The sequence below is a fragment of the Mytilus edulis genome, chromosome 7, assembly GCF_963676685.1.
Source record: "Mytilus edulis chromosome 7, xbMytEdul2.2, whole genome shotgun sequence".
NCBI lineage: Eukaryota > Metazoa > Mollusca > Bivalvia > Mytilida > Mytilidae > Mytilus > Mytilus edulis.
Window position 1 is genome coordinate 35147514 of NC_092350.1, and position 9856 is coordinate 35157369.

Genomic DNA, 9856 nt, shown 5'->3' on the forward strand with positions numbered 1-9856 from the left:
GTACATGCTTTGATACTATATATGCCCTTGAATTTTTACTAGATAACATTTTTGTTCGCTTTGGGGATTCCGTATATCGTCAGATTATCGGAATTCCAATGGGGACTAACTGTGCACCACTTATTGCGGACCTGTTTTTGTATTGTTATGTGTTACAATTTATGACAAAAATAAGCAAAGACCCTTCGAAACAACATCTGATAAACAAATTTAATAATACTTTTAGATATTTGGATGATATTTTGGCTCTCAATAATGACGACTTCAGTATGTATATTAATGAAATTTATCCTGTTGAACTTACTTTAAATAAAGCTAATACTAACAATGACCACTGCCCTTTTCTCGATCTTGATATCGATATCACTAATGGAAAGCTGAATACTAAAATTTATGATAAAAGGGATGATTTTTCATTTCCTATCGTTAATTATCCGTTTTTAGATGGCGACGTTCCCTTGTCACCATCTTACGGTGTTTATATATCTCAACTTGTACGATTCGCTCGTGTATGTAACAATGTTTTAGATTTTAACGAGAGAAATTTATGTATTACTGAAAAATTATTACACCAGGGTTTTCGATATCACAAACTAGTCAAAACATTTACTAAATTTTATCATCGGTATAAAGACATCATTCGTAAATATAGCTCAACATGCAGACTTCTAATACGTTCAGGTATTTCACATCCAATTTTTTATGGTAATATTCTTTATAAAGCACAAAGGTGTCAGTATTCACCTCAGAAACTTACAAAACCTTTGAATAGACTTAATAAGAAGGGATATAATTACGATACTGTTGTCAAGTCATTAAAGATTGCATATTTTGGCGTTAATATTGAGTCACTGATAAGGTCTTTGCATCGGAACTAAACACATTTATTCTAAAAACAGTTGTTGGCATGACACGGGTTATGTTCTTCTCATATATGTTATGATGGTATGATACTAAACCCCTAACGGGAAGGATTGTGCCTGATGTTCATATGATGAAATCATAATCTTTCAGTCAGTTTAATTGAAGTCTGGAGCTGGCATGTCAGTTAACTGCTAGTAGTCTGTTGTTATTTATGTATTATTGTCATTTTGTTTATTTTCTTTGGTTACACCTTCTGACATCAGACTCGGATTTCTCTTGAACTGAATTTTAATGTGCGTATTGTTATGCGTTTACTTTACTACATTGGTTAGAGGTATAGGGGGAGGGTTGAGATCTCACAAACATGTTTAACCCCGCCGCATTTTTGCGCCTGTCCCAAGTCAGGAGCCTCTGGCCTTTGTTAGTCTTGTATTATTTTAATTTTAGTTTCTTGTGTACAATTTGGAAATTAGTATGGCGTTCATTATCACTGAACTAGTATATATTTGTTTAGGGGCCAGCTGAGGGACGCCTCCGGGTGCGGGAATTTCTCGCTACATTGAAGACCTGTTGGTGACCCTCTGCTGTTGTTTTTTATTTGGTCGGGTTGTTGTCTCTTTGACACATTCCCCATTTCCATTCTCAATTTTATTTATATATATACATAAGGTATATATCAGTTCAATTATATGACGGCTGCTTCTTGCATTGTCAACCGAAAACGGTAGATGTCGCGACATCTTCAATGCTTTTTGTATTGACATAATTTCAATTTATTTAATAAATATATTTGAAAATAACCATTTTCTTAAAAAAGATTGTTTAATATGACGACTTTTCAAAGAATTTGCATTGAACGACCGAGTCGGTATGATAGAAAATGGTTGTTAGTGTATCACAGGACGTATGAATCCTAGAGACAGATTTTGAAGGAAAATAAATACACACAATTTTCTTTTTATATTCACTTGAATTCACAAAACGTTTGAAATATATTTTCTTATTTGATCAGGACTTATATATACCGCACTCATTGCCCGAAGAAGTACATTTTGTAGCTATCATAATCGTCAATAACGGCATTTACTAATTAAAACTTTAGAGGATGTTTGATCTAATATTTATCAATGTATGATGATATTGTTCCTATGATTGATTATCCATAAAACAGGGTCTAATCAATAGCCATGGGAGTAAATGTCTATTTTCAACGGATTTTTCTTATTTTATATCAAATTATCTGCTTGTATTGTTATCTGCTTGTATTGTTCTTTTCATTTGTCGATAAGATTTGTCTTTGTATGTTTTGGTATTCAAATCATGTGTTTCTGGTAGACATACAAATTAAGGTAACGCACAATCTGAGGGAATCGCATGACCTCCAAAAGGAGCGGTACTGGGTATGTGTTATCAAGATTAGTAATACCTTGTAGTGTAATTTTCTATACAAAAGGTGTTGCTTTTTGGTTTTTTTTCTTGCTTAGATCATTTATAATCTTATATTATATTTTCGTACAAATATTATATTGCGTCCCTTAAGCTAGTATTTCGTACTAATAATCATTACGTATTATCTTTTTAGTACATTTATAGCAGTATGCTTAACAGCTTATTTTTATCAATGTAATCAGCATAATCAAAACAACAAATTGCAGTACAGAACATGAAAATATTCAATAGATTTGATAGAATTTTTTTATCAACATTAATCTAATGACTTAACAAACAATAATGATGATAAGAAAAAAAATATTATCAAAACCAATGTTGAACTAACGGTATAACACTTTGAAACTATTGACAATAGTAGGGCATTGACTGTCCATTCTTCCAAGTATTGAAGTTCTCTTTCCGTTAGAAGATGATTACTTAATTTTCTGTAGGAGTACGGGAGTGAGGATATTAAAAAAATAGTATTCTAGCCTATCAAGACTAAAATTAAGTAACATTGCACAAAGCATGATAAAAATTAATATTCTTCAACACAAAATGCAGGATATAATTGTATTCGCAACAGATTCGAGTGAATATTAAATCCGCACAAATGTCTTCGTACACCAACCCCTAAGGTGACACGGTAGTATTTCCTGGCCCATAGGGATAATGATAGCATTTTTAGAATTTTCACCACTTTCTAACACTGCAAAAAAATCTACATTCACACTTAACTGAAGTTCTTTCATTTTACTATTCAGAAATGAATTTGAATATGTATCATGACCGTTTACTTTTTTTGCTATTTTTAGAAACCTAAGGCCACTAGTAATTTTAGGTCTTTTATGGTGCAGTGAATAAAAAAATTCATTTTCATCTGTATGTAAAATTATTTCATATTTTTCTACACCTGATTCATCCCTCAGTTTGGGAAAGTATGTTCAGTTGATACTGTATTTTTTGTCCAATCACACTGTTTTGATACATTTACCTAAGTACACAAAAGAGCAACCTTAATTCTGGAATGCAAATACTACCGTGCCACCTTAACCAAGACATAACAAACTTGAAACCAGTCATGACACCTATGATGCATAGACTTCTTACTTGGGAACATATTACAATAAAGAATACTAGTCTGCACTCATTTCTTATAAAAAAAAATGAAACATTACATCCCTACCCCATTTGGCAGATTTTCACTTTTTTCATCTTACCATTTTTACTTAAGAAGTGAACAAAACCCAAATATATGATGTTTCAAATCAACACAGAAGTCAAACATGGTGAGTTAGGAGGAATTATTGGATTGCCAACTCTGTTTATGGTTAATCTGAGTAAAAGAAACAGTTTAATCACCAAATCGTGAAAACTGATATTAAAGTCCATTCCACATTTTACAGCATGCCTTACATTACTTTAAACATTTTCAGATTATGAGGGCAATACAACAAGAGTCTTTAGATTGCAGTTAACTATTATTCCGTAACCTGTTTGACAATACATGTACTAGAACACATCTCTAAGTTGACTGTTTGTCTATTTCTCATGTATGCATTAAGTTAAATTATGTCCCCTTACATAATCAATTTGCATTTATTGTGCTTTTCACTGTCAGAAAATCTTAACAACTAATAGTATTTGCATGGAAAATGAATAAACCATTTAATCTTGCTGATATGGCATCATAAATACATTCTTTGTCAAAAATAATGTCTATTCAATGTACAGAAACCCCTATTTCTATCTCTATTTCATACCAATATGAGAGCTAAATGAATAAGTAAGGACCCCTTAACCACTTACTGGTTCCCCAAAAGCTACTACTGGTGTCATGTAACATCAGAACTACTAATTCAACCTTAAGAAAGCTAGTATAGCTGTACTTATGTTGAAAAAAATAAGAAATTATGCAATTTATTTATTTCGGTGGAAATAATAGGATGAACATGCAACCGTAGAATGTCGCGTCTCAAATTTCAGTGGTTGCACATGTGTCAGACACTGCGAAAAGTTAAAGTGAGCATTTATAATTAAAAATGTATTGCAAGTTACATAAAAATAATGAAGTTCTACTTTCTATGAAAATTTTTACATTATTACCTACAGATCAGGCAAAATTTGCTGAATCAGCAATTTTTACTCTCAAGGGTGGAATTTAAGGCTTGTTTTATCATAGTTGCCCTTAATCAACTTTTTATTGATAAACTTACAAATTGCATAGGTAAAAAAAGTTCCTTCATTGATTTAGTGTAAAAATATATATCCCCCTTAAGGTGGCACGGTAGTATTTCCTGGCCCATAGGGATAATGATAGCATTTTTAGAATTTTCACCACTTTCTAACACTGCAAAAAAATCTACATTCACACTTAACTGAAGTACTTTCATTTTACTATTCAGAAATGAATTTGAATATGTATCATGACCGTTTACTTTTTTTGCTATTTTTAGAAACCTAAGGCCACTAGTAATTTTAGGTCTTTTATGGTGCAGTGAATAAAAAAATTCATTTTCATCTGTATGTAAAATTATTTCATATTTTTCTACACCTGATTCATCCCTCAGTTTGGGAAAGTATGTTCAGTTGATACTGTATTTTTTGTCCAATCACACTGTTTAGATACATTTACCTAAGTAGGGTACACAAAAGAGCAACCTAAATTCTGGAATGCAAATACTACCGTGCCACATTAACACAACATGGTCGTCCAATAACTGTGAATTATACGGATCATAATGTTCTTTTCGTGGTTTTAGTTCGTAGCATACTTCCCTTTGGTTCACAGTTATCAATTTTACATTCAGGATATAGTAATAACCTACGCGAAAGGTAAAATCATAACTCACGCAAACTATTATTGAGTTATTGTACTTCTTGTTGTTAAATGTGTAATTATTTTTAAAACATGGGAAATACGATTACGTAATCCAAGTAACGTTATCATATGATCATGATGATGACACACTTAAAAGATAAGTGGTGGAAAATGAAATGTTATTTTCAGGCATATTAACTCTCTGAATGTCATTACATATTAAATAATCATGATGATATCGTTTTAAGTGTATAATATCTTTAAAATTTACAGAATTTCCTTCTCATTGTTTTTTTTCTAAATATAGAATAGTTGGGCACTTGACAGTGAAACAATTCGCACAGTTTACTGACTATTAAATAATCAATGAATGAAACACAAGTGTAAGTATTCTCTCATTTTTATATTTTCTTAAATATTTTGTCATGGTTTATAATTTTGAAGCATCATTTTCATTCGATAATGAAATCAAAAAGAGAAAGTGCTTAACAAACCCTGATTGTCGATATTATTAGAGTTGTTTTTTCTTTAAGAGTTGTGGTTTGGTATATTTAGATTTTTTGTTTAACAGTATTTTTATCTTTATTATTTTGTTGTGATAGAATTTTAACGACAAATTTGATTTTTATTATGAACTTTGATTTTTTAGTTTCGGAGAGGACGATTTTAATCAATAACACCTGCCTTGTGACAATCGTCGATTACTCCCACGTCATTTGAAGTGGTTGAATCATAGGCAATCATATCAAATATTCATACTTTTTTACATTCAGGGGTTGTCTTTCGTAGCAGTCTATCAAATTGTATTCGTTTATTGCTTTTATAAATTAGACTGTTTGGTATATCTCGCTTGGGATCTTTTATACTTCTATCTGAATATACGGCATGGGCTTTGTTCAAAGTTGAAGAGTGTTTGGTGAAATAACATAGCTTACACTGGTTGCATATGTGTCTCATTAGCAATCATAAAAATATTTCCGTTTTGAATGCCCAAAAAGAAATATCGCAATTTCTTCGGCCAAATTTGATCTTCATTAGTTACAACGCATGCAGTGCTGTGAACAAAAAGATTATCTTGCATAATTAATTAAAATAAAGTATAGGGTCTGGCGTGCATGTGTTAAAACAATCATAAAACGTCAGATGAATATCCAATGACGGTTTATAACCCACGATGAGTCTCATAGAAGCATTAAGTCTAAGAGTTTTGCCAAAGGCTGGAAAAACAAAAAAGTAACTGGCACTGACTTAAGGTGAGGTTAAATTTTAAATCAAAGGGACATATTAGAAGAGACAAATAAATGTAAAAAACTTAAAGTAGGACGACGTTACAATTTATTCAAACGGATTTTTATATTTTTGTTTCCCTTTGTGTACAGCCACCTTTGGACTTTGCAACAGTTTTTTCAGATTACCTGTTTGTAGATTTGAGTTCTTTTTTTCTATTGATAGCTATAGTTTCACTGAATCTAAATTTGCATAGTAAGTAATATTTCCTTACCGACGTAGCTGGTGTCGCTCTGGTTGGTGGTTGGACTTTATGTATTTCACTTATTTTGTTTATCTGGTATTGTTAATTAGAATGTTTCCGAGATTTGAATACTATTAAATGAACTCATCATAGATACAAGGATAGTAATTTTGTATTTGCGCCTGACGCGCATTCGCCTACAAAAGACTCCTTAGTGACGCTCGAATAAAAAAATGTTAAAAAGTTTGAATAAAGTACGAAGTTGAAGAGTATAAGGGACAAAACAATTCCAAATGTTTTGCCAATTATAGCTAAGGTACTAGTAATCTATTCCTGAGGTAGAAAAGCCTTAGTTTTTCAAAAACTCAAAATTTTGCAAACAGTTAATTTATAAGTTTATGTATGACCATATCAATGATAATTCTTGTTAACACAACATTGTGGCTACTAGGCTGGTGATACCCTCGGGGAATAAAACTCCACCAGCAGTGGCATCGACACAGTGGTTGTCAATAAACTCATCATAGATACCAGTAAAGCAATTTTGCATTTGCGCCAGACGGGCGTCTCATCAACAAAAAACTCATCAGTGACGCTGGAATAAAAAAAATGTTAAAAAGGCCAAATAAGTACAAAGTTGAAGAGCATTGAGGACCAAACATTTCTAAAAGTTTTGCAAAATATAGCTAATTAATCTTTTATTGAGGTAGAAAAGCCTTAGTTTTTAAAAAAAAATCAAAGTTTTGTAAACAGTCAATTTATAATTACACATTTGACCATATCAATGATTTCATGTCAACACACAAATGCGGACTACTGGGCTGGTAATACCCTCGGGGAATAAAAACTCCACCAATAGTGGCATCGATCCAACAAACTAATGTTGGTCCTAAAACAGGACTGCATGTGGTATCATTGTAATGTACTATCATATTATTAATTTATGTGTTATTCTGTACTGACTGTTCTGGCGTTTCTTAGTACTGTATTCCTATCACGTAATGTTTTATATGAAAATTTCAAAATTGATCCATTTTTAATAGTTAACAAAATTATTTAGATTTTATTTTTGTAATGGTACAATTTTTTTTTTCGTTATTATTGAACAATATAAACAAATTTATCAAATTATTGTTTATGTTTCACTTTTATAGATATTGCGGTTAACTGGAATGGAAACACAAGACAGGGAGCGTTTGAGAAAGTACAGAACTGACATTATCAATAATCTTGAAGCTGGCGATATTTTAGACTATCTTCATGAAGATGAAATATTGTCGAATACGGATTGTGAACTCATTGTAAGTGGAAAAACGAGAAAAGAACGCTCAAGATTACTGGTCGATACAATTACAAGACGTGGTCCCAAAGCTTATAGCTCTTTTTCACGAGCTCTAAACCTATCAAAGTATGAGTTTCTGAATGCGAAAATTTCCTCTGGTCAATGCAGGTTCACTAAAGTATATCAGAAGCAAAAATTCTCCCAAGAAATTAAGACCTCATCACATAGTTCAGAACCTATGTATGAGATTCGAACCTTGATTTTGGAAAATGTTGAACCAATTGATATTTTAGATATTCTGTATCAAGAGCAAGTTCTCTCTGAACACGAGTACGAACTTGTCCAAGAATGTAAAACAAGAAAGTCTAGATGTTCCAAACTGTTATACCTGCTTTCACTATGCCATCAAGATATACTCATTCCAGTGTTGAATGAGGCATTTAACTCAAAATATGATTTTATTAGGACGACCATCAACCAAACTGTCGAAGAAGGTAGATTTAAAACCAATGAATTGTATTTCGAATGTGCAGAGATTTGCAAACATACATGTATTAAATGCCGTGATGGTGATAAGAAATGTATGAGCGATCTTTCTTGCAAAAGATGTGTAGAGCTAATGTCATCTGATGATTGCAAATGTTACATTGCGGATGATGTAAAGTCCCTCAAAACGTCAGCATTAGATAAAAGAAATTACCGTCAGTTAGTATCAAATCATCCGAAGTGTTCGACTACGCAACTTTGCCGACCAAAGCATTCACGAAACAGACAGAGACCGTACAAAAAGTCTTCATCGCTTTCACCTTTACCATTATCAGACACAGATTCCACATCTAGTTTCATGACAGATATAAGATCATATTTTCAGTCGACTTGGATGGGGAATTCGAAATCGAGAAAACTTTTCATTTTAAAAACATTGTCAACACGGCCTCCTTTAGAACAACACCAACATTTACTTGTGGCTTTCAACTATTTGAGTACATTAATAAACGAGGGCAAATTTGATATTTTTCAGTGTTATTGCGATGAGTTAAGGCATAAATATACCGATGACTATGATCTCAACTGTTTGATCCTGTATTTACAGGCAAGTAGAGAGCTTTTTAGAAAAGATTCTGATAAGGCAAAGAAACTGATAAGTAAGGCACTCGAAATCGTTCCAAAGACTTCTAATCCTCAGTACTTTACAACAGGATTATTATCTGCCAAATCTAGAATGTTTTTAAGTAAGAGACAGTTTGAAAAATTCCAAACAACGATTGATGATGCTAAAATGATCGTAGAATCAGAACCTCTGAGTTACACTGGCCATGCAGCTGGCTGGTTGTATCTAAATGATGCTAGATATTCTGCAATTCAAATTGGATGCATCAATTTTCAACAGAGAAATTCAGCTAGGGCATGTAAATTGTTACACAACAAAGCTAAAAACAGTTTCAAAACATCGATATATCATTTCCAGAGAGATGTCGGAAAAGACGGTCCTTTTGGCTTCGGATATGCATTATGTCGTTTGATAATTTTGCTTCTTCGATGTGGTGATAACGGGCGAATGATGGATATACTACACCCTTCAAGTGTCGATATCAAAACTGCAGCAAAGTATCTGAATCTATTGGAAGATTATATAAAAGATATGCCTAAAATGTTGAAAATGCATTTAGATTTAGCAAAATGTGATTATTATTCTAGAATTAAAATGCCACAATCAGCACTACAGTATGCAACATCAGCTCACAAACTCAGCAAGGACTTACAAATGTTAGAATTTTCTGAACATGCGTATAACCGAATTATCAAATTGAATGGTATCCACTATTTGTCTGGATCCGAAACAAAAACATAAACTGAACACCGAGAAGAATTGTGAAACTTTGTATTTAAAGATTGTTTACATTTACGAACATGTGTAGTGATAACAAAGAAACACTGCCGAATTGCCGCTTCGGAGTAAGAAATAAAGTTGTTTTCTATTCGTTTA

At 32.4% G+C, this 9856-nt stretch overlaps 1 protein-coding gene across 2 annotated transcripts; it reads left to right on the forward strand.

Moving 5' to 3' along the window:
- The first annotated feature begins 4943 nt into the window (after positions 1-4943).
- LOC139481335 (uncharacterized) lies at positions 4944-9856 on the forward strand. 2 transcript variants are annotated; one of them, XM_071264578.1, is made up of 3 exons: positions 4944-5130; positions 5424-5499; positions 7742-9856. In XM_071264578.1, exon 3 carries the CDS (start codon positions 7760-7762, stop codon positions 9719-9721), a length of 1962 nt encoding a protein of 653 aa, XP_071120679.1. In that variant the 5' UTR covers positions 4944-5130; positions 5424-5499; positions 7742-7759; the 3' UTR covers positions 9722-9856. The 2 variants fall into 2 exon arrangements, with proteins under 2 accessions (XP_071120679.1, XP_071120678.1); XM_071264577.1 differs by lacking the exon at positions 4944-5130 and having other exon boundaries at positions 5235-5499.